Source organism: Neolamprologus brichardi, unplaced genomic scaffold (genome assembly GCF_056152115.1).
Source record: "Neolamprologus brichardi isolate AB-2024 unplaced genomic scaffold, ASM5615211v1 NODE_ptg000031l+_length_7269946_cov_1, whole genome shotgun sequence".
Taxonomy (NCBI): Eukaryota; Metazoa; Chordata; class Actinopteri; order Cichliformes; family Cichlidae; genus Neolamprologus; species Neolamprologus brichardi.
The window spans coordinates 862507-888125 of NW_028270136.1; the positions used below are offsets into that span (position 1 = coordinate 862507).

A 25619-nucleotide genomic window follows, 5' to 3' on the forward strand; every position below is an offset into this window, starting at 1 on the left:
TTACTAGTCCCTAAGGACCCCAAAGCGCTTTACATATCCAGTCATTCACCCATCTACACACACATCCACACACTGGTGATGGCAAGCTATGTTGTAGCCACAGCCACCCTGGCGCGCACTGACAGAGGCGAGGCTGCCGGACACTGGCGCCACCGGGCCCTCTGACCACCACCAGTAGGCAACGGGTGAAGTGTCTTGACCAAGGACACGACAACCGAGACTGTCCAAGCCAGGGCTCGAACTGGCAACCTTCCGATTACAAGACGAACGCCCAACTCTTGAGCCACAATCGCCCCCAAATATAATTCTATATAAATATAGAGTTATATTCTAAAAGCCTGTGTCACCTATGAATAAATTGCACATCCTTATTGAACATCTAGTACATGCCGCATGTGTTCTGGGATGATTTTTATTATATACAGCTAACTTAAAAAGCAGCGCCACATTTTTATAACAATAATAAAGTCAGAAAAGAAGGTCAGCCATGCTTCATTAAAGCTGTTTAATCTTAATGTGTCAGCATGTCAGAGAAATTCTGCTTTAGTTTAATAAAGATCTGACAGCTTTAGTTTCCATGTGATCTATTCTAAAATGCATTTAGAGAATACTTACCTTCTGCTAAAGGCTGCATTATAACAGGTGTTTTAACATGTACGTATCACTATTTTTTAATATCGATGCATCTACTGTTAACTATACCACCAGCCTGGATAAAGAGATTAGGACATGCTGATTAGGCTCACAGGGCTGCTATTGTTCTGGATTTGCATGAGTCAGTGCTGACAGAGAAGATACAGTTTTCTGTCACCATGTTCAACAGCTTCATGTCCAATAGAGACAAGTGTGCGTGTGACTATATTCTGCTTCCATAAAGTCTCAAACAAGTAAAACAAAGAAAAGTACTAGAGTAGGAGGTAACAACAGAAAACCTTGTGTTAACTGTGTAGATTTCTTCATGTACTGAACTAGTCAACAAAGAAATATGTACTTTCAATGACTATGAAGGATAACCACGTAAACATTTCTTCTGTTGTTAGCGAGTTCACTTTCTTTCCCCAACATTTGTTTCCTGAAGATTTCGTGAGCACAAAATACTACGTTCAGTTGCTCCATTGTTACCCACTGAACATTATAATGACTTCAGCTTTCTGACATCTTAAAATTCACCAGCTGACAGGCGAACCGCTTACGGGCAAGGTTAGGTTGGATTGTAACCACACATTAAACAAACATAGAATCTAACCTACTACCTCTACACAGGTACCAAGCCACCTGGTGCATGTTAAGAGATAGGGTATGGTTAAGGTTGGATCCACATCTATTTTTTTATTAAAAAAATAACTATTAGGCCAAGATGCATGTAAAAGATTTAACTTGAAAGGTAACATCTTCCAGTTTCTGATAATATGCTTGTTTATTATGTGGCTAAAGTGCGATCTAACCATAACATTACCCCTACGTGGTTTGCCAGTGACCTGACCTGTGTTCAGAGGTAAACGCATACAGCCCAGTTTGATCTTAAGTGGAGCAGACCAGTGCAGACCAGTGAAACTCTCCTTTCTATCGTTGTACAGAAGTTTAACTAAATCCTCACTATATAAGAAAAAGAAGTGCAATTTCAACATTACGTCTGAGGTTGTTTTTTTTTTGAAATGATAAAGAAATGTTGCTTGTCGTAAAATAAAAGAAATCTTTCAGTCTAACTCTTTTGGCTTAAATTGTTAGAATTAAATTTATAAGATTACAGAAAAGGTTCTGGTAGCTCATTGCTCAGACTGTGCTGTAATTGTAAAACAAAGCTTTTGTTAATTTGGTCCTTTTCTTGTTTTGTTTTTACTTTAGATCACCTTTTTAGAAACATACATTTCTATAGTAAAAAGTCCAAAATTGATTCCTTCCTTCTCATTTCCAAAAACCATCCAGTGGGATGAGTTGGAGTTGTTGCCAGGGTGATTCTGGCTTTATGTTTCAGTATAGGTGATGATACTTACCATAACCCTACCCTTGCCTCTGTCTTTGGAGATAATCAAAAGCCTTTAGGAGAGCACCTGAGTCTTTTATGTGTAGTACTCTGTCTTTTGACTCTGTGGCCTCCAGAGTCCTCCTGTGAAATACTTGAGGGGCTCATGGAGAACAGTGAGCATACTGGCTCCAAAACTACTGCACCAAAATCAAAAGAAGCAGATGTCATATATTTTCTTTTAGTTTTGCACTGCATTCTTCTCCATCCAACATTGAGGGAGAATTGCAAGCGTTTCAAGGCACACTTGTGACATCGAGTGATTTCCAAGTTCCTCGTCTTTCTTTTCATTTTCATTTACTTCATTATTAATCCTCAGGGGATGCTTCAGCTTCATCAGGGTTGTAAAAGGCACAGTTCTGAACTACACACTGAACTTTAGTCTAGGCAGTAAACACCTCACTGGAGAAAGAATGTGAATGCATTATCTTGAAGAAACCAAGTCATAAATGCGAGACAGAGGTCTGGCTTTGAGATTTATTTGCTCATAATTCTACATTTTAAAAAAACGGTATCAGTTTGTGTGAAATAAAGATAACATTAAACTTGCACAGAATGATCACATAAATGGTGCTGAATTTCCCGTCAGAGTAATAAGGAAATGTTGATAATTAACATGTAAGTATCTGATACAGACACTGATTATGTGTACAGATATGACACCCATGCAGAGGCGTCTACAATATCTTAGATTTTGCTCAAAGTACAGATTACAGAAATATAATGTAGCATTGGTCTGTCACATTATGTCAGAAAGTCCATCGGCTCAAAGCTAGTGTGAAGGAGTAAATACTACAATGAATCTTGGGAACTCACTTAACAGCAGCTCCTACTGACCATCTAAATAAAACTATCAGCTGTCTAGGAACAGCTCAACAAACTAAACATTATAGCAACCAAGTACTAACTACAGGGATCCAAAGCTACTATGACTTCTGCATATGTTGTGAGAAACAAGGGTTCAGTATGAGCTTTGTTATGTTTGAGTCAGTCTAGCTTTCAGTTTGACATTATAGGTATTATTGTTAATAAATAATACATTTACACTGATTGCTAGACTACGGTAATCAAAATATATGTTTTGCATGAAAGTTATCAGTAAATTTGGATCATTATTTGCTGACATACTTTGGCAGTTTAAAAGTTTTCTATGAAACCTGAAGAGAAAGATGTAGGCTGAGATAAAGTGATGGTTAGTTTAAGGTCAGGAAGTGAAATGTGGTTAATATTGTACACACACAGTGCAGTCTGTGTGTGTCAGTGGGAGGGGCCAACTGCAGCACCTGTAATGCACCACCTGAGAAGAGACAGACAGAGCAGTGAACAGAAAAAAAGGAGGAAATACAGAGATGAACACAAAGACACGACCGAACGAGTGAGTTAGCTCTCGTTCTTGTGTCGTCTGTGAGTTGGAGCCTTTTAGAGAGACCTTCAGCGGCGTGGATGATGTCAGACGTCCTCATTTAACCACACGGCCTCCTGATGCAGGTGTAATCTTTCTTAGTTGTGCGGGAACAAAATGGATTGCGGACACTCTTGTATGAAGAAACGAGGATTGAAAACTGTCAAGTGAAGCATTAGATTCCATGTTTCTGCCAGATTGCCAAGACAGCTTATCATTAACTTGGGCTTTGTAAACTCAGACCCACTTTCTGTCTGAGAGAGCAGTGAAACAAAGGTCAGCAGGACAGTGAACGCTGAACTTTTGTGCCTGGAAGCCTAAATTCTGGAGTAAAGAGGCTGGAAAGTGATTGGGAAAGTTGCGAAACACAACTACAGCAGGTGAGTCCAGAATCATCTCTGCCTTTAATAAAATATCTAAACTGAGATTTGAAAAAATGACAGCTGCAGCGCGTTGTTGCCATGTACGCGTTGCCTTCTGAAGGCTTAAGAAATAGAAGTGACCGTTTGTCATGTGGGTGTTAGCAGCTCTAAAGTCCTTGCGTTGTTAAAGTAAAACATTTTATCAAACGTCATGTTTGTCAGTTAATGTTTGACAAACAGGATAAAGATTAGAAAACAAAAAAGAAGTAGAAAAAGATTTTTCTTCAAATATTTTTTTCTATTTTTCATCTAATTCCAAGCAAGGTCCGGTCAGTACATTTGATTAGGAACCACTGAATAAAATTATTTTTACTTTACTTTTAAGTAGCTGCATCTTAATAAACTACTTCTTTCCTTTCTGCATCAGTAGAAAGCTGACATGTTAAAATGTGAGTGAGCAGAGTCACTGCTGAAACACTGCTTTTATTTATTTTCTGCTACTTTGGCATTGTTAATGCTTACTTAACTTTTTGTTTAAATTAGCACCGTGTCAGATTCTCACTTAATGATCAAATATTGTCATTTTTCTCAACACTGCCAAAATACATTTTGACTTAACGTTTACACAAACAACCCACAAACGATGTGAGAAAACGCTGGCATTGTAGGTTTTCCACAGGCAGAAGAGTGTGAGCTCAGACCACACATTCGTTTTTCACAAAGCTGTTTAACACTGATAATTGCAGGAACATCGTTTTTTGTTAGTAAGCCTTTATGCATTAATCAGGAAATGTTTCTGAGCTTCTGACATTTTCTCACCCTGCATTCAATCTTTGACTGTTAAAAGTTCCAGTTGGATTAATTCAATACATTAAAAAAAGCGTTACATTCATCAGTGATCTGTGGGGTTTTGGTTTCTTAGGTACGTCTGCCTTTCAGGCTGGCTATCAGTTTCATCCACACACATAAAGTTGTCATTGAATTTGCCAACATTTACTGGACATATATAACATATGTGCATCTATAAATCTGCTCATTGATTGTACAAAACATTTGCGTTCTTGGATTGTAGACATGTGCTCCTTAGAGCTGTTACACTACAGTGTGGCTGTAAGCACATGCATTTTAATGTCTGCTTTGTGTGACAGCACTACTCTGGTCTAGTACCTGCCAGGTACAATACTCTCTCGCACACACACTCACATATTGTAAACATTATGGCTATTAATGCAGAGACTACACCCAGAGCACCATCATATCTGCAGTGACAGTAGTGATCCAATCTGTTCAAAAATGTATGATTTTGTTATTTAACAGGACAGTTGCTCTTCCTACAACACAACAGACACCAAGCCAAACTGAATAGAGCGTTGTGGAGCATCACTAAAGGAAGCTCACAGCATTGAGCTTGGCAGACGATCCCTTCTAGATGAACTGTCTGTGGACTTTGACCATTTGGTGCCACGGAGTTGCTTTTAAATGCATGAATCCTCACAACCACAGGTCTTTGGACTCCTGTTTTAAGGCCTCAAGTTGGACTTTGGCCGCCATTATCTTAGTCAGCAACATTTATTGGTTAACAATGTGCATCTGTGACATCAGTCCACTAATCTCATCAGCTAGTTTGATAAATTACCCCCATTTTTTCAGGACCAGTGGATTTTCAGGTCAAGATTTCTTCAGCCAGTTATTCCTTACAGACAGAGGTGCTGCTTGAAAATAAGCAGGCGGTCAAACTTTAAACTGCAGCAGTGGCTGTGTGAAGCTGACGGTTGGAGAGACCTGATCAGGGCCCACCGGATTGATTTAACAAAACTAAACCTCCACCACTGCAGGCTGTGACACGATGATTATCAAACAACCAACGCTGGCCCCTCTGACCAGCATTCATCAGACAATGGTGATAAATTCTTGGAGGGGCCCCTGTTACTTTTTGCCTAGGACCCCAACAGACTCTAGAATTGCCACAAATGCAGATAAATGGAAAAGCTTTGAATTTGACATTACCACGCTTACCATCCTCTTTCAGCATCTCAGTATTTGTTATTTAGCATAAATTACAGATGACAGTTTTAAAATATGTGAATAATTAGGGATGTGATCTGATGATCACACTAGAGCAAAAGTCAGAGGATCACCAAGCTTACTGCAATTTATCCTGATGAGAAGAATAACCTAAATTCGGAGCTACCGGTTGTGAGGACGCATCGAGGAATTGTGTGACAAATACGTGTTTGAACCGACAAAAAAAAGAGATCGAAGATTTAAATTTAAACAACAAGCAGGAAATTGGCTGCCGCAGTTAAAAGGTGTTCAAAGACGGTGGTTCAGACGTCGATGCTCGCTATCACTTCAAAGCTGAATAGAACCGACATCAAAAGAGACAAAAGAAGCTCCACAACAGTCAGTTAGCTGAGCGTATCATATGCTCCTGAAACTGAGAGAGGGCATGTGTGTGAGCGAGGAGAAAAGAAACAGAACAAAATAAAACAATGTGGTCAGTTTCTATTTGCTCAGCTGAGAGAAAAACTTGCCTGGGGCCACAAGGCGATCAGGAGCTGGCCTGCAGCCAGTTTGCATGCCAGCTGGGAGATCTTTAGTTGATAGGTCATTTTAAAGCCGAAATAATAGAACATTATTTTTTTTAAAAGGGGTCTCAATGTGAATGAAGCTGGGTGATTTCCTTTTTTTCCCCTTTCACCTATATTAAATTTAATAGTATTTTGCCCCGCCCAGTACGCCCATCATTATGCTCACTGGTACTATTTGATCATGTAGGAGACTTTAACACTATATGGCCTGTACTGTCCACATATTGTTGCATAGTTTTAATCAGAGTCTACTGCAGCCAAAGAATAGTTTGGATTTATTTCTTGCTTTGCTGAGAATTGGATAAATAATCTGTACCAATCTCAAATCTGTATGCAAAACACAGAATAAAGTCACAGATAAAAGAAAATTAGCTTAGCTTTGCATAAACACTGAGTGCCATGGGAAGGAGTTAGCTTCTCTCTGTCTACAGTTACACATGAGAGTATTAGCGTGCTAATGTTCAGCAGGTAAAGATTAAACGATAAGAAAATGCCATTACAGGTTTATTGCAGGGCAGCGCTGTTAGCTTCACAGCAGGATGGTCAAACTTCACAGCAAGTTCAATTCCTCCATCTAGTTATTAAGTATAAACACAAAGCTGACAATGCACAGCAAGCTGCAAACCAACCAAAGTGACTGCAACTGCAATTATACTGTGAAAACATGAGCAGGTAGAAATAGAGACGACAATGCAACAAGCTTGCTGTCACACAGTTTTTTTACACACACACACACACACACAAAGGAAGAAGAATCTTTCAAAGCATTGAGAGCTGGCTATCCTGCTCGCCTGGGGTCACTTAGCTTTGTCATCCCTCTGAGCTCCTGACTAGCTTTCTGTTAGCTTTCTGTTAGCATGTTATCTGTGTAGATGCTTATAGAGAGCTCTTGTTGTGTTTTTCGGTAAACCCTTCATCATGCAGAGAATTGAAAAGCTTTGTAATGCAGCTATCAACACAATTGTTATACAGTAATGCATTATATTACTGTATTACCAATAATGTACAGTAATTAAATTAACTTGTTAGTTTGCTTTTTGAAATATGAAGTGACCATATTTTCAACCAAGTTTAGTTAAAAAGGGGTGGCTGTAGCTCAGGTGGCTCAGGTGGTTCGATCCCAGGCTGCCTCCTGGCTGCACGCCAAATATCCTTGGGCAAGATACTAACCCCATGTTTGCCTACTGGTGGTGGTCAGACGGCCCGGTGGCGCCAGTGTCCGGCAGCCTCGCCTCTGTCAGTGCGCCCCAGGGCAGCTGTGGCTACAATGTAGCTTGCCATCGCCTGTGTGTGAATGGGTGAATGACTGAATGTAGTGTGAAGCGCTTTGGGGTCCTTAGGGACTAGAAAAGCACTATACAAATGCAGGCCATTACCATTTACCATAAAAAGATACATTAATAAACTGTATGGGTGCAACACACAATCCCATATAGGGATTACTGCACTAAAAACACACAAGTGGTCAAGGTGGTCAGCGAGTACAGTTAGTGGAGGTAACATCTATCAAACAACTATCAGATACATAGATACGTTATAAAAATGTTCGTGCATGTTGGAGGTTTACTGGGATCAGTGTTGGGGTTATTTCTTCCCTAATGAGGACGCACATATGTTCTTAGTATTTGGGTATTAACACAATGTGGACGACACAAAACACAGATGAAAACAAGCCCACTGAGACTTCCAGTGATTCTACTGCAGAAACTTGAACAGATAGAAATGGAGGCTGCTACCTGACTGGTTATCGGTTTGTTAGCTGATGAAGTCCAGTGCATGGCTGCTAGGCTGGGGTTGGTCACTCAGCTTTTAATATCACTGTGGGTTCTTGGCTAGCTTAGCGTTAGCATGCTGTTTGGTGCAGATCTTTGCAAAGAGCCAGAGTTTTCTGTTATGGACAGATCGCCCTGTAACTCGTGCTTCTGTGCAATAAAAAGAAAAGTAATGTCCAAATCCACTCTGTAGACTGAGAGACTGAACTGAAATCAGTTTGCAGCGCAAAGTGCAAGTAGATCTGATAAGCAGGCAGACTAACAATTCCAAGGAACTGTAACATATCATCTGACATCAGACATGCACACACCCCACACACACCCCACACACACCCACTGGGGATTAATCACAATGACTTCCTATATGTTTGCCTTCCTATTCAGCTTTTCTTACACAGACATGCAGGCACACGCGCATATAGTAATATGAGTATGTCCGTATCCACGAAATGTGGAAACTATAGGATTACACTGAAATATTAACAATGCCATGGGCAGAAAGTGTTTAGATACGCAGACACACATATATAAACAGAAATTATTACCCACACATGCACATTATTCTTATTAAATACAATTATTTATAACAAATTAACGAGTCTCTAGTTTTCTTATAGCCATCCTAATTCATTTTTTTTCTTCTCTTAAGGTTTATTCCACCCCACATTTTATTCATCATGGCAGAGTCATCGACAGGCTGGTGGAAGCTCACTTTCATGAGGAGAAAAAAATCCCAACCAAAGGTTTTGTATGAAATCCCTCCAGAGTCTGTGTCCAACTCACCCAGCAGTCAGCATCGTTCAAGTGCAGCCTCAGGAGCTGCTGCCCAAGCAGAAGATGCCCAGCTGGAAGCCCGACTGGGGAAGATCGTGGACAAGACGACAGCCAGTAAGGGGCGTCACGTCAAAGTGTCACACTCTGGGAGGTTTAAGGAGAAGAAAAGAGTGAGAGCCACACTGGCGGAAAACCCAGAGATGTTTCCTGGGAGTGGCCCTGCCAGGGATGAGAACCAGAAGGCTGAGAAGTGAACACGGATGAAGATTCACAAACATGTAAAGACTAACGCAGACGCATTTATGAGAGGAAAAAATACATACCCTGTTCAAACGGTCCAATCAGTCAACAAGAAGGAAAGGAAAACAAAATCCAGCCAAGGATCTCTGGTAGATCTGTATCTTGAGGCACTTTCAGTCTGTTTTCAGCTTTGGTCAAACACATGCTGCTGATAGTAGGACAAAAAGTGGTTGCAGGGATTTGAACAACTGTTTAGTCGATTAGTCTAGTCTCTGTTTTTAGTCGAAACCCTGCCTCATCACCTTATAAACACCACTGGATCACCTGGACTACAGTTCAGCTCAGACACACACATGGACTGTATCTACACAGCAATGTGTCTTTAACTCAGGCTCCAAGCAGAAACTGGATAGAACACGAGCTATGACAGCTTAAATGTGTCATATAGCATATTTAGTTCAATGCTTTAAAAAACCAGACCCACTGAGTGGTGATACTAGTAGTGCAATAAATAGTTTTTCAAATTAATATCATTTCAGGTCCCGGTGATCAAATATCCATGAAAAGTTTTCTCCTTTCTTTTTTCCTTCATGTGTTGCATTGAATGCATTTAATTATAGTTGAACTTTTGCACTATGATAATGGGCACAAAGAAACACTTCATCAAATGACTGGTTCAAATAAGAATTCCCAGACTGGCTTTAAAGAATTTCTTTTACCACTACGTTATAGTTTATCAGCTGATATTTCAGATTTCATACAGTGGCCAACAATACAAACTAAAACAATATGTGGATATTACTTCTTTCCAATAGAAATGTGGAACCACATTGTTTTGTTTCTGTTTTTCAAACAAAATTATCTACTTTTTGTTTGTTTGTGTGGTTGTATTGACATAAAACAAAACAAATTCTACTAGAATCAAAATTTGGCACCATTAAAGCACAACAGAACTACTGGGTCAAACACTGGAACCAGTAAAGTTAGTGGCTACAGGACTGAAATCCACCATGGTTTCTTTAAAAAGAAATGACCCCACACTCTTCAGACTCTTCACACGGAGTTAAATGTTGGGGAACGTTCACCTCTGAATTTCCACAACTGACCATATCAACCAGAAGTTTGAAGGCAGATGCTAGAAGTCACTGATGTTAATGTCCATAAAAATGAAATGCAGGAACTTGTAAATTATGGGAGGTTAACTAGTAATTAGTAACAATTTATGAAGCTTTTTCACTTAAATTGTTTACCCTTTTCATAAAGCTCTTTAAGTGAAACCAGCGTACTCTTTCCCAGATCTAACACTGAGGGAGAAGATGCAGCTGAGTAGCGAGGAAACAGAAGGAAAACTTAAATCTCATTGGTGTGATAAGTTGTGGTGAATAGCTAGCATGTTGAGCTTCGCTCGCGACCAATTCTCCAAACTCATCGGGACATTTCAGGTGTGATACACATGTCTGAATGTTCTAGAATTGAGAAGAAACGTGACTGTCTGACAACCTTCTGGACACTGGACACCACGAGGCAGTTTTGTCCTTGCAATGAATTTGAATATGTCCTGATTTTTGTCCAATGTGTAGCAGTAAATAATGCTTGCCTCATGTATTTCTTTTTTCTTTGTAGATCTATAGAAGTTTATGTGTTAAGCAATATAGTTTGTGTGTGATTTTTTTTGTTTTTGTTTCCTTTGGGGGGGGGGGGGGGGGGGGTTGATAAAGCTCATTAAGCAGGTGTGTCTAAATAATTCCAGTTTAAATCATGTTTCTTCATGTATTTTACTAAACCAGCAAACCTGGAGTAAGAACATTGAACATGCTGAACAGACATTACTGAGGTGCTCACGGACACCCACACATTCATTTCATCTCATTTGTTATCCAACAGAAGAACACATCCAACTCTGACTCAAGTATTGCCTTCTCATTTTAGCTGGAGAAACACGCTTTTCCTAGAATCGCCCACTAGAGGGCGCCATTGTTTAACTCAAAATAGAATTTCACTGTTCAGCCACTGCTCATCGTTGGTTTTCATGAGAACATTTGCCTGTTTAAAGGCATATAACAGGTGAGCCCTGCTGGTCTTTTTTCTTCTTCAGTCTATTGTTCTATTTCAAGAAAGGCCAGCAACCCTGAAAGGTGTTGTGTCCACAAAAATAGAATAAAAAGGAGCTTACAATTGACTTAAGAAGCTTGTTTCAGAAAAGTGCTCATTTCTTTTACAGCATCTACACTGCAAACATCAACTTTTAGTCTGTTTAGTAGTAGTGTTTAGTTTTAACTTTGTGTGATATTAAGGTGGTATCCTTCAATTCTTTATTCAGTTCAATTCTGCAACTGATTCGACTGTAATCAACTGATTGTGGTACTTGGCATTGCTATTATACATTTGTAATATAAATAATTGCTATATGAATAAAAACTGCAACTTTTAACCCCCAAATGATTTGCTTTTGTGGTGTGTAGTGCTATCAGCTGTGCAACTATTCATTCATTTATTTATTTATTTATTTTACAGAATCGTGATACAGAGTTACACATAGGGGCGATCGTGGCTCAAGAGTTGGGTGTTTGTCTTGTAATCGGAAGGTTGCCGGTTCGAGCCCCGGTCGTTGTGTCCTTGGGCAAGACACTTCACCTACCGCCTACTGGTGTTGGCCAGAGGGGCCGATGCCGCAATATGGCAGCCTCGCTTCTGTCAATCTGCCCCAGGGCAGCTGTGGCTACAACTGTAGCTGCCTTCACCAGTGTATGAATGTGAGAGTGAATGAATAGTGGAATTGTAAAGCGCTTTGAGGGGTCCCGAAAAGCGCTATATAAATGCAATCCATTATTATTAGAATAGTCCTCGACAGTTATTGAAAAAGTTATACAAAAGGAAACGTCATAAAGAGTGTGACATTGTTTGATAAAATTATGCCCTCTAGTGGTTAAAGGCATAATAAACGGACTATTTGCATGTTTGGTTTTGCAGCAGCATAATGAACCCAGTGTTATAATTTGGCAACAAAGTAGTAGTAGTAGAAGAAGAAGAAGAAGAAGAAGAAGAAGAAGAAGAAGAAGAAGAAGAAGAAGTCCTTCACTGCTGAAGGACACATGGGAGAGACTGAAGGCAAGAGAATGAGACGTGCAATTTAAAGTATTCAGATTGACTTGAAGAAGGAGGAAAGACGACTGGACTACAGCAATAAAGCATCGAGTCTTACACGTAGGAAGTGATGTAAAGGTTTCGACTAGCAGTCGGACAGCTGGGAGAGCAGAGAGATGAGTGAATACAGAGCTTCCTTATTGACCTTATGCATAACCTTCATGTCTATAAGAGTAAATTTGACATTTTTAGTTTAAACACCTTTAATATGTACACAGGAGGTCAGGCATAACAGTAAGTCTTTACAGATATTTAAATGTAGAAAATATTAAAATTAAACAAAGTTGTTGTTTTTTTGTTTTCTTTCTATTCCCAGTCTTGACCCGCACCTCATTCCTTTATCATTTGGTGAGGCTTGCAGCAGATTATTGAAGCATGAGCAAACATGCATGCAGCTTGAAAAGGCAGCATGACTGTCTTTATTCCTCAGCACAGCCTGAACTCTCGTAGACAATCTTTGGTCTTGTAGTTCTCCAGGGTTCTTGTAAGACATTCTGAAGTTCTTCTTTGATTGCTGTCTGTTTTTTCTTTTGTTCACTGCCAAGACGATCCCACACTGCTTCAGTGATGGTGAGATCCGAACTCTGGGGAGGTCAGTGTGTCACTGATAGCGTTCCACTGAGTCTTTTTCAGCACAGGTATGCCTTCATTGCATTGACAGTAAGTTTGGGTTCATTATCATGCCGAAATTTAAAGGCAATCAGATGTTTTCAAGTGGATCAATATTTGTGCTCATAATTCCATCAATTATGACACGATCCCCACTCATGAGCATCTATAGACATCTGTTTTACATTTGTAGACACTGCTGTTCCCCTCTCCTCACCTCTGTGTTAAAGAGAATTTTAAACAAAAAATTCATAGTTGGATTCATCACTCTGTGATGTTCCCACTGATCTTCATTCCAGATTATGTGTAATAAGGCAAACCTCAGCCTTTTGTGCACATTTCCCTTCCTTAAAAAGGCACTGTCATTTTTTTAGGGTATTTAATTAAAGGACGTAAAAATAATAATTTAGTCAAAAATACATTGGTGTGTAATTATGTTCAACAACAAACTGAATCATTATCACAAACTTAATATCAATCCTAATCCAAAAATACATAGCTGCTTCCACAAACTCGTGCCCTCTGCCATCAATACAGCAGAGACGGACACTGCAGCTATGACTAATTGTGTTTTATGTACATGGCTAGAAACCATGTACATATGTAGTACACAAGAGGCAGAGGAGAAATCTTGCAGGTGTTTGCACGCCGTTTTGAGTCTACACCTCCAGACTCAATTTATGAAGGATCATAAATAATAATAAATCACATTATTTCAGCCATTCCACTTATTTTGTGGTAATTACCTAAGATTTTAAAGACATTTGAAAATTTCAACTTTGATCTTTTTTCCAAAATAGTAGTAATAGCAGTAAAATACGTATATAATAAACATGTAAATATTGTAAACAAATAAATAAATGTAATAAAATTTATAAAGTTATTTACAACCTTATAAACAGTACACCTACAGAATGACTAAAACTAGTCAATTGAATGAACAACGGGCTGTGAGGTCAAAGGTTCTCAAAGACACTGTTTACTGGGGAAACCTGCAGTCAGCTGAGACTGAAGACGTCACTTGGAAGTCACTTTTTTTAGAAGTACCTAAAGATGCAACTTAAAATTGGTTCTTTGCCAATTTCTTATGCAGAGAAAATTTGGGTTCGGTGTCTTTTTTATACTTGAATAGTTCATAGGTTGGTGTTAAGTGGACTAGCAAACAAGCCTCAATGTCCAATGAAAAAGCAAACAATTTTGAGAATGCCTTGAGAATTACAGCTGAAGACCACTTAAGAAAAAAAAACAAGAAATCACAATGAAATATGAAATATTTTTTTAAAATGGCTCAAGGCTTTTGCGCAGGTATGAACAGCTGTAAAAATCCTGAAAATCTCACCACATTAGACAAATCATTCATTGTCTTTGTATAATGTTTCAGATTTTGTGAAGGCCACACAAAAAGACAAAAAGCCAAGAAGGTCAGTTCTCTCGTCTTTTAATAACACATTCATATCTATGCTCTGTTTTGTTTACAAGGAGTTTAAAACAAGTGTTGATGACGACTAAAGGAATCAGGCAGGCAGAAGGTGAAAGTCCATATACTGTAAAAACCAACGGTGCCATCTGCTGGAAGGAGGGAAGACCTGACACTCCCGATGAGCAAGGAGTCGCCTCAGGCTGCGCAGTCAACAGTGAGATGGTTTCTTTATTAATTTGAGGTTAGGTCAAAATGTGATTATTCTAGATCCAGCTCAGTACAGAGGACCTCCCTCCTTCCAGCTGCAGCTACATAATCAGCTAAAACAACAGGTCCTTTTGCTTTTCATTGGAATTGAAAATAAATCATCAGTCGGCATAGAAGGTCCTTGCAGGGCACTAACTCATGTAGGCTTTTCACAGAGAGAAAGAAAATGCTAAATGCACCCAAACACAAGAGATTCAATCTGCTGTCATAAAGAAGAGAGAAAAATGTAAAGTCAACCAAAAGAATATTTTGAAGTTAAAGAAAGCTTAATGAAACAAACTACATAAAATGCAAATTGGATAAAGAAATCTCTTATGCTGGGTTGTTACAGAAGAAAATTAAAAATTGGTGGCAAGAGTTTCCATCTCCCAATTTCCTTAATATTCCATTTCAAATACAAGTCAGAATGCAGAAAGAAAACAAAATCATCTTTGGAAGAAGTACGTTTTTTTCCTTTAATAGACTATCCACTACAGTATATGGAGATGCCACTACCCAGTTATTTATTTACCTATATTTCTTTCAAATGACTTTTTTTTGTTTGTTTTTTTTTTAGTTATTTTGTGTCCTTTTTCAAAAGTTTTTTTTTTATCTATTTTTTCCTTTTCCTAAGAGGTAGATCAACAAAATAATTACATGGTTATAGGTGTTGTGCCCCTTGATTTGGGAGGTGAGCAGCAGGGCAGAGCCGAGGGAGGGTTACGAGTAATTTTAGTGTGTGGTCAGAGCGAGACGAGCAGAAGAAATTAAGTTTGTCTTAAGCTGTGATGTGAAGGAGGGTTAGCGAGTAGCATCGGTAGCTTTGAGCAGTTTAACTGAAACACCTTTCCCAGGTCAACAAGTTGACGCCCTGCGATGACCGGCTCACTTCCTCCCTACGCATGAAGAAAATCTTCATCCCGTCTGGCTCATGTCACCCTGCGTCACAATGTGTCCATAGAGTGAGTGTGTGTGTGTGTTTTCTCTTTTTTATTCATGTATTTTTTATTTTATTTTATTTTTTTGCATTTACTTTTACAGTCCCATCTCTAAGCTGAAGAGGTACAATTGCAAAAAGCTGAAAAATAAATTAATAAAGTCCAAGAATGGGGGGGGGGAAACGGGGGGGGGGGGGGGGGGGGGGGGTTTGTACTAAAACACTGTCACGTTGTTGTCTGACTGCTCGCTGTTACTTTTTTCTTTGTACAAACCAACAAGAGACAATCTTCTAGCTGAGTTTGCTTGTGTTTTGAGGTAGCGTTCCTAGTTATGTGTCAAGAGGTTTGTTTGTTTGTTTGTTTGTGTTTCCTTATTGGGAAAGGAGTCCCTCTGTCAGATTCTGTTTCTGAATTGTCAAAGCCCCATTCCTGCTGACGGACAGAGGGGTAAGAGGTGGGGAGGTGTTAGGGACACAACATGGAGGAGTTTGTGCTCTGCCCATCCTGGAGTCAGTGTGTGTATGTGCGCGTGTGTGTGTGTGTGCGTCTTTTGTCTGTTTTTTGATCAGGTAAGATAAGTTTACTCAAGTCAGAATTTCCTTTCAGTCGGAAAGGGGCAATACCAGTCAGGATCTGTTTTGCCAGTTTACTGCGTGTGCTTCTCATCAGTGCTGACCACGTTCTAAAGCATGCCGGGTTTAAAGTACGACAGACGTAACTCAAATAACTACGTGTGACACAGCCGAGACTCATCACCAGGAGCATTTTAGCTTCTTTCAGCTCACAGTTTTGCTTTTTTGGTCCACAGCGTCAACTTTGTGATTGTGTAGAAACAAAAGCAAAATTCTGGCTCTGGTAAGTTGTGAAAATATGTGACTTTGGAACCAATATTAGCTGAATCTTTTATAGGTTACAAAATGACATCAGTGACTAATTCATACAAGCCACATGAGGTTTCACCATCTACTTGCTCAAGAGACGGGCAAAGGTGGCGCAAACAGCTAAACCTTCGCCCAGAAGTCATAACAAGAACAGGGACTGTTATGAATATTAGACTTATGAGAGGAAGTTTTTGGATGCCCTAAATAACTGTTTGTCAGTAGGTTTGTCTTTCTTCTTGGAGCTCTATATCAAAGTGAAATGAAACCAGTGGGGAAAGGTTGTAGAAAATGGTCAGCCATAACAAGCACACAAGCAACAGGTAAACACGTCTGAAACACTGGTATGGTCCTTTAAACAATGTTAGAAACCGTGTCGGTTTTAACTCAAATGTTAGCGTGCTGGCAATGATACTGTTTTTATACCACGTGGCACCTCTCACTACCAAACTCTGTCCACTAGCTGATACAACTTATTGACTCAATCACTCAAATTGCAATAAAACAAAAGAAAAAAACAGAACAGAGAGGAAAACCAGATGAAAATGAAGAAATAAATGATTTTTGTCTCTGTCTCCGGCTGCAATTTGTGTGAGCCATTTTTTCTACATTCTTAATTACAGAGTGGGCGTGGCGAACGGCACGGGCGCGCCTCAGTTTAAACTGTACTGTCGTCTCTATTGTAACGAGACATGAAGGGTTCAGGTGAAACTTCACCTGAGTTCTAAAATACTTCAAGTCCTTCTCAGCGAGCTCATTTGCTTAACGTGGCTCTATACTGCATTTTGGACTCCGCCCCTTCCTGTTTGTTTGGCACAGTCACTGTGACATACTGAGCTACATGTTAGTACTTCGTCTCATTAAGTAGCTGTAGATTTCTGCATTAAAAAAAGCTAAACAATAAGATGGGGTGAAATTCAACTATTTTCCAATAAAGACTCAGAGTGTGGATTCTGGGAAAAATAAAGAAAAACGTTTTTGAACAGAAGCGAGCAAAACGAACACGATGGAGACCAGCGCAAGAGAGGGCAAGGGACCCTTACATTCCCGCCCACTCCAAAATCACTCTTCTACCAGAGGACAGAAGAGCAACGACAAAGCATGAAAACGTGGTGTGAAAGAGCAAGAAGGGAGAAAACTCTGACTCCTCACCCTCCACTGTTTTTGTTTTTTTAGATTTGCATCAGATGTTCTCAGTTGTTTCCGTTGTTTGCTGAAATCTTTAATCGATTAGTGCAACAGTACGTCCCCAGATGTCACTTCCAAACAAAGCTTGCTGTACTAAATAAGAATGAAAAATAAAAAATGTCCAAAAGCCCGCAGGCTGAGGGATGAATCCTGAATAGCACGTTGGTGGCTGTGAACGGAGCGCTGTGGTTTAGAAAGAGGTGGAGACTTAACAGAGTCGAGCTGTGACGTTAGCGCCTCTGGGCAAAAATACAAGCGCAGGCGAGGTGGAATAGATTTTTCCCTGTTTGTTGATGAGCTGGTGGGGTAGCCGATTAAGCTTGTACCAAGCACAGGTAAGACATTAAAAAGACAGTTATTTGGCAGTGTCCTTCCGCAACTTGGCTAAGCGCAACCTTTCTGTCTGATGGTTCTTTCCCACTTTGATTTTTTAAGGTTTTTTTCTCCAAAAGTACAAAAGGTTAGAGATCACATTTCGAACATGTTATGTACAGGTTAGAATATTATCCCAGCTGCGTTGCTGTCGCTCCCAGCTTTTTCCTCTAAAAGATTTGTGGATTTTCTCCACTGGGTTCTCATCCTACTTTTATCTGCTTATTTTTTCCTCAACCACATCACCCAACCACATCCCCTGACTTTAAAAAAAGGAACATTTAAAACCAGCGAACACAGACGCGCCTGCATTCACACACACACACAACAAGCACACGTGTAGCCAACAGGGAGCATCTGAGGTGGCACGGTCAGTGCACGGGTAATAAATATTCACATTCAGAGAAGTCAGAGCTAGTTCCTGTGTGTAAGTAGAACACCTGACACAGTACAGCTACTCGGTAGGTGGACCGCTAATATTTAAATTCCCAACCTCCAGGTGAGAAAGGTCGCATTTTCATATGCCATATGCAGGTCTGTAAAGCCGTCTCATAATGTTTGGCGCTTCGTGGCAATGTCGTCAAAATAAGACGAGGAGAGGAGGCTATTTCAGGGCACACAGCAGGCCACAAGCCACAGGAACGGGGTATGACACAAAGGTTATCCGATTACCCCGGTGGCGAGCTTGGTCACCATGTGCACTTGAGGATCCTCTCTCGAGTTAAACATAACTCCCTTTTGGCCATTTCTCTGTTTCAGACTACAGAGGCTCCACTCACACGTCAGGAAGACCGAGCATGTTTCCCCCCAAAAGATGGAAAAATGGGACCCGTTTCTTCTCTACACCAGCAGACCGATCTCTCTCCGCTTAGGAAAAAAGAAAACAGCATCTTTGTCATCCTGAACTCATTCAACCATCACACCAGAAAACAGAAAAAAGGAAAAAAAAATACCAAAGCCATAACTCAATACCTAAAAAGAAAAAAAAAATACTTTTTCTTAAAAAAATAAAAAAATATTCAGGACTCTCAGCAATTTTTTTCCTATTATATAGAAGACCAGCAAGCAAAAAAAAGGAATACTGAGGTAACTTTACCCTGAGGTAGGTTTTTTCTTTTTCTTTTCTAATCTGTTCTAATCTTGGCGAGAGCGTCCAAGCATCGACCCCGCCCCTCATTATCATACGCAGGCGGGGTCTGGAGGCTCCGCCCACAGGCCTTCAGCAGACAGGGAGAGAGAACGAGGAAGCTGCTCCCTTTCGTAACGATATTACCATTGCTGAGCTCAAGGCAAGGAGCTTTGGAAGACTTTGCTTTTAGTGCTCGGCCAAGGTCAGCCTCGGACTGCCTTCATCACTGCGGACATTAAAGGCATTTTTTATTTAAGAGAAAAAACGCAGGGATGGCTGAAGCACCCGACTCTCCGTCTGACACTGACCTTGACTTTCTGCACAAACGTAATGAGCAGAATGTCTGTCGCTGACACACTTGCTCATACTTGTTAAGCAAAGCCTCAATACATTCACGCCAGGGGCCGGGCTAACTCACATATCATATATATATAATATATATAAAATATGCCGTTTGGGGCGCAGGTCGCTCGCCAGCGAGCACAGCTGCTGGCAGTTGGTTTTTTTGTTTTTTAATCTAACGCGTGAGCTAAGCCGCTGCAATAGAACTGCAGGACCAGCTGCGACCTCCACTCCCGTTACTGTCTCTTGCCGCGCCTTCCGCCACATAGCTAAATATTGGAAGGGCATCTTCAGTGCCTCCCCAGCCCCGAGCCTTACTGTAGGCTAAATGATGCTACACAGTACAGGCAGGGGACTAAGAAAAATAGAGAAGACGTCCTCGTTTTTTTAAAGAGGAAAGGCAAGGCGGCCAGGCGCAGCTTTTTTTTTTTTTTTTTTACATTTACATGAAGATTATATATTTACAACCTCATATTTTCTCTTTTTTCCTTTTAATCTCTCTACTATCCTGAAAGGTTTTAAAAGAGCAGTGTTAACATCTGCGGCCCCTCTTCTAGGCTCTCATTTGGCCAGTAGGTTAGGGGCGGGCGAGGCAGTGCCAGACCCCGCACCTATCCTCCTGTGCCACTACAGCAGTTCCCCTGTTCCTTCTCCCAGCTCCACCTCACTGCATTCTATTAATAATAGCTCTGAATAAAACATTTCTATACATATATCTCTATGTTAAAAAAAAAACCACCTTTAAAATATAGGACTGACTGCAGATGGTTGGAGAGGTCTCTTGGAGGCGATAGGACAAGAAGGCACCTGCTAGTGTACCTGGGAAACGCAGATCTGCTATAAATCGGAACCCACCATAGCGTTGCTTCATCCATACATGGAGAATAAAGTCGGCCATGTTGTTTCGACTTATCTGGGTGGGATCCCATAAAGTTAGAGCAGATGAGGAGCTGGCTGCAGCCATCCCGAGGCACACTAGGAGGATACTATACCCTCTGTCTCTCCATGTTCCTCCTTACCCTCATCCCACCATCCTCACTCAGTTTCTCTTCTGGCCTGGAATCTGATCTCTGTTCTGTTTCTTTTTCCTTAATCCTCTTTTTATTATTTGTTTCATCTTTTTGATTTCATTCGTCTTTGTTCTTTGTCTTTCTCTGTGATTATTGGGCGTACTCTCTCCCTCTTTATATCTCTCCCTGTCTCTCGCTGGGTCCGTGTGTCGCTCTCATGTATCCGTCCGTCTATCCGTTCGTGCATTTGTCTGTCTGTCCTTCCGTCAGGCAGGGGGCCCGCGGCATGTGAGAAGGGTGCGGGGACCCCTCACTTCCTGCGTGGCTGGTGGTCCTGAGTCAGTCCCTGCGTAGGTCTGCCCATCTCTGTGAAGCCCGGCGAGTGAGGGCCAGGGCCCATGCCAACTCCGCTTTTCTGTGTCTGTTTGACCTGGGTCAGAATGTCTCTGATCTTTCTCTGGGCCAGCTAGGAGACAGAGCAGAGTTGAGAAGATGAGCTGCATAAGTTACGCCTTTTTCCCCCACTGCAGGGAGACAAAGTTAGCAACACGTTAAATATAGCAGACAAAACTGCGACTTCAGAGTTTGGTCAATTTTAGGTTTTTAGAAGGCATCAAGAAAAAGTTCAAGTACACAAAAATGATATTTTAGACAATCAAGGATGACAAGAAGATGAACCTTCTGAGTATGAGCAGCGTGAACATATGCACCATTAAAATGAATCAATGTTAGCAGAGATACTTCATAAAGACAATCACATGCCATTGGCTACTTATAAATGCTAACATCTTTTTGGTAGCTAAGCTAACATAGCTTAGCATAGCGAGCATACAGTGCTGAATAAAATAAATATGACTAAGCCATGAATGTGTTATAATGTATGAGGTGTTAAATACGCAACTAGGGCTGGGTATCGTCACTGATTTCTAGAATCGATTCAATTCTGATTCACAAGGTCCCGAATCGATTTGATTCACTTTGATTAGAATCTGGGAAATTTTGACAGTCAGAAATATTATAATTCAGATCAGTACATTTACATATTTTTGTATCTATAAAAAGGAAGCTGACACTTTCCAGACTTTATGAAAGGTGTGAGCATCACAGCAGATGCCTTTGTGTCAAAGTAGCTGAGGATAAAACACAGAAAAACATGAAGCCGATTTTCCTGGCCTGGGATTTTATAAAAATATTCTGCAGTACATCAAAAACGAAAGAAAACCATTAATCAACACATGAACATTACCTCTGAAGTTACAGCGGTTTTATTAGAGACACGGCTAAGCATTTTGCATTTTGCATAATTTTAAAAAGTTTAAATTTGTTCAGTATTGAACAGCAGAAATTAGGTTTTCTTTTCGGAAGTATATAAAACGAAAAAAAAAACGTCGGCCGACAGCGCTGTGAACAACGGTAGACTTGTGCGTAACAAGCAAGCGAATAATGAAGAAAACAGTACAGAGAGAGAGAGAGCTGTGCATCGTGGTCGAAGCAAAACAGTAAAAGTCAGAGTGACAAACATCAAACATGACGATGTTTATGTGAAGTGTAGTTTGGATCTTTTTTTGCTGCTGGTTCAGTCAATATTGTTTGGAGAGACATCAAACTAACAGCTTTAGAATCAGCGCAAAAAGGGCGTGAACACAAAGCGCAGACCCGCCAAAACATCAGAATCAGCGAGCTGTCGGCTTTCAGCCCCGACCATGAGAAAGGCGACATCTCACTGATTCTGATCCGCGGGTCGCGCTGTGTGTTTAAGTCTTTGTGCAGAATCCGTGTTCCTGCTCTCTCTTAGCTGTTTGGTGGTTGTTGAAATTTTGTGAGATTTCACCAGAGATTCTGGCATTTTGGGCAAAATAAATTTATATTAAAAAATCGATTCAGGATTTTAATGAATCGATTTTACGTTATCCAAGCCAGAATCGATTTTAATTGATAAATCGATTATAAAAACCCACCCCTATACGCAACAGGGCACTGAGTAACCATTAGCACCACCTAGATGTGAGTTCAAATTTCAACCAATCAGATTGGTTTTTTCTTTTTTCCCCATCAGTGCTAATTAGAAGTGGTCACTGAATTTGTCTCACACTCACACTTTTTGGATTATGAGAGTCAAAGAAAAATACCTGCAAACAAAAACTGACCTAATGATGTGTCAAAACAATTGAAATGACACATTACAAAGGTCATTGTAACAGTAGTGATACTTCATAGTTTATAACCATAGAACAGTTTGTTGAGAACATGATATATGAGCACATTACAAAACAGTAAAGGTGTACCTGGCTAGCATAGAAATGCCCGTTGATCTTGACGATGACCTGGTCGTTTTCATCAGGTGTCTGTTCTCTGGGAACCACCACCTCAGCTGCTGTCAGGTTTTGCAGCTCGTTCACCTGGAGACACGAGACTTGGTCAGTGCGGCAGCAACGGTCCTTACTTAAAGCACCCTGATGTGCAGAATATGTTACTCCTGGAAGTAGACCAAGGTATACGGTTTTGTGGCTTACCGTCTTGCCTCCCTTGCCAATCACTCTTCCTGCAGCAGCAGCTGCCATCTTGATGTGAGTCTCAAGTTTGACTTCTTCCTTTGGCCCGAAGAAGTTCTCTTCCTTCAGTTTGCCATAGATTCTGCCCTGAGCCTGGAGGAGAGGGCAAACAAAAGAAGGTTAACACTTTTCAACAACAAGTAGTTCCACCAACCAGGGATATTATGTCAAACAAAAGAGGTAAATGACTGTCAGTGATTACCTTAAACTGAGCCTCAGGGGGTCCTGTCACAATCACCATCCTCATTTTGGAGTCTGGAGATTCAGCTGGTGCGATCTGAAGGAGACACAAGAAAGACATTATTCAAATCTCAGTGTTTGGTTTGATCAAATCTAAGTAGACGTGTAAATGCTCTGTAGTCCTCACCATCTAGCAGTATTTGGAAAAGGAAATATTAGTATTTTCAAAATACCTTTCTGCAGATGCAAACAAAGTATTTTTCCCCTGAAAAGTGTTTACAAGATGCATCTGAGTTTATCAACACACCTTAATGGAGGCTCCAGCAAAGCGGCTCAGCTGTTTGATGTGCTGTCCTTTCTTTCCAATGATTGCTCCCACCGCCTGTGCTGGGATGTAAACATGGACCGTCTCCTGTTCTGGAGCCTGAAAAAAAACAAAGCCAAGAAAATCCCATTAAATAAATAGCAACAGTCTTTTAAAAAGAACAAAGAAAGAAAACTATAATCAGCTGATCTCTCAGGTAATCTTACCCCAAAGCAGCCGTAGGGGGTGCCACCAACTGCATTTCCAGGTGGTGGTGGGGGCATATTGGAGGAAGAAGGGAAAAGGCCCAGAGCACCCAGGTTAAGGCCAGGGATCAGATGTGTCTGTTGCTGCAGAGAAGGACAGCGTAGGTAAGAAACCGCAATGGCAGTTACAATAGGTGGGCTGGTTCTAGTGTTGAACCAACACAAAGAAAAAAAGCACACATCTCGTACTCGTGCTGCACTACTGACATTATTTGAATACGATTCAAACAGCCTCGCCATCATATTGCTATCATAAGTTCACAGAGTTCAAAGTCCGTCGCTGCGCTCCCCTCCAGTTGTCTGCGCGCGTGCACTCACATTCATCGCTGCGATGTCGTTCTCGTAAGCCTCTCTGACCTTCTTCATGATCTCCACCTCAGCCTGACAGCAGGCTTCGATGGAGCCTTTAACTGTGATGGTTCTCTCTGGATTATACAGCGTCAGGTCCTGGAGACTGCACACAGAGACGGCACACGGCGAGGTGTTACTCACTGATGACTGAGGAGGAGCTTCTTCCCGCAGGCGATACGGTCTCTCAATCACACCACCACACAGTACTGACCCACACATATGGTTCTTACACACACACTGGACATTCTGGACATTGTTTTCACTTCATCACTTTAAGCATATTTGCACTGCACAAGACACTAAATAATGTGGATTGCACAACACTGGACATTATATTCCTCATTTCCAGTTAATACTTGTACAGCTGCTGTTATTGTGTATATATATATATTTATATTTCTTCATACATTCTTATATATTTCTATACTGTGTATTGTGTATTTTGTTGTACAGTTATTTTATTTTCAACTTTAATTTATATATTTTATCTTATTCTTTCCCAGTTAAATTTACCCTTCATTCTAATTTGTGTTGTAGTTATCTCAATTTTAACTTAAATTTTATATTTTATTTTATTCCTTCCAAGTTAAATTTACCCTTTTTAATTTTCATATTTATTTCCTATCTTATTCATAGCCTTTTCTTTTTTCTTTAGGTCACGAGCAGTTGTCTAAGCATTTCACTGCATATCGTACTGTGTATGTGACAAATAAAATTTGAATTTGATTTGAATTTGAATTTGATGTGGCTCAACTAGAAATTGTATCCGCTCATGGGTGAGCTGCAGTGAGGCGTCTTTCTGTGCTTTAAATCAATAAATCATTCACCTCAGCTAATACACAACCACAAGTTAGTGTGTGTGTGTCTTACGGGGAAATGGTGATCTTGGTATCCGTGTCCTGCTCAATTTTCTTCAGGTTGCGTCCCTCTTTCCCAATCAGCCGCCCAACAAAGTTGTTGTGAGCCATGATCTTCAGAGGGACCTCATCAGCACTGCAAGTGGAACCCACTGTTATTTTCATGCTGCTACAGAGAACTCATCAGCTCCAGGATCAGTTTTCCTGCATTAGGTTGTTACCGTGCTGGATCACTGCGATAACTTACGTCTTAGTGTCTTTGGCCTCCTGGTGCATGATGTCCAGGATCATGCGACAGGCGGCTGAGCAGCCCTCAGGGGTAGAGTGAATGCTGATGGGCTTCTCAGCAGCACCCGCATTCTCCTTGCGGTGGACGTCAATCCTGCAGCAACAGAAAGAAATACACACATGGAATAGTGTATGTCAATTCTGACACAGGGAAAAAGCTCAAAAGCAGAGTTTTAAAATATTAAAAAAAGCATTTTTTTAACAAGAACCAGAGTGTCTCGATACAGTTATGAAAGCAGATTTTTCTTTCTAAGAGCAATAGATATCAAACTTTTAAATCTGAGCATTTAAAATCATAAATTTAATCTGGAGTGTTTAGAAAAAGGTTTCATATCAGAATGCTGTCATCCATCCATCAAACTATCTTACACATCATACATT

The 25619-nt window shown here is 40.5% G+C and overlaps 2 protein-coding genes across 2 annotated transcripts in view; one reads left to right on the plus strand and one right to left on the minus strand.

The window, feature by feature from the left end:
* Positions 1 to 3343: 3343 nt before the first annotated feature.
* Positions 3344 to 9353, plus strand: prr15la (proline rich 15 like a). Its single transcript, XM_087837197.1, has 2 exons — positions 3344 to 3805; positions 8800 to 9353. Exon 2 carries the CDS (start codon positions 8828 to 8830, stop codon positions 9176 to 9178), a length of 351 nt encoding a protein of 116 aa, XP_087693323.1. The 5' UTR covers positions 3344 to 3805; positions 8800 to 8827; the 3' UTR covers positions 9179 to 9353.
* Positions 9354 to 17031: 7678 nt separating this feature from the next.
* igf2bp1 (insulin-like growth factor 2 mRNA binding protein 1) overlaps positions 17032 to 25619 on the minus strand; it is a 48689-nt gene continuing 40101 nt past the window's right edge. The window contains exons 7-15 of the mRNA XM_087837198.1: positions 25198 to 25332; positions 24964 to 25086; positions 24061 to 24196; positions 23704 to 23826; positions 23480 to 23596; positions 23195 to 23269; positions 22954 to 23085; positions 22726 to 22839; positions 17032 to 20906 (exon numbers count right to left, since the gene is read on the minus strand). Of these exons, the coding sequence (XP_087693324.1) occupies positions 20751 to 20906; positions 22726 to 22839; positions 22954 to 23085; positions 23195 to 23269; positions 23480 to 23596; positions 23704 to 23826; positions 24061 to 24196; positions 24964 to 25086; positions 25198 to 25332 (1111 nt within the window). The 3' untranslated portion in view covers positions 17032 to 20750. The remainder of the gene's footprint in view (positions 20907 to 22725; positions 22840 to 22953; positions 23086 to 23194; positions 23270 to 23479; positions 23597 to 23703; positions 23827 to 24060; positions 24197 to 24963; positions 25087 to 25197; positions 25333 to 25619) is intronic.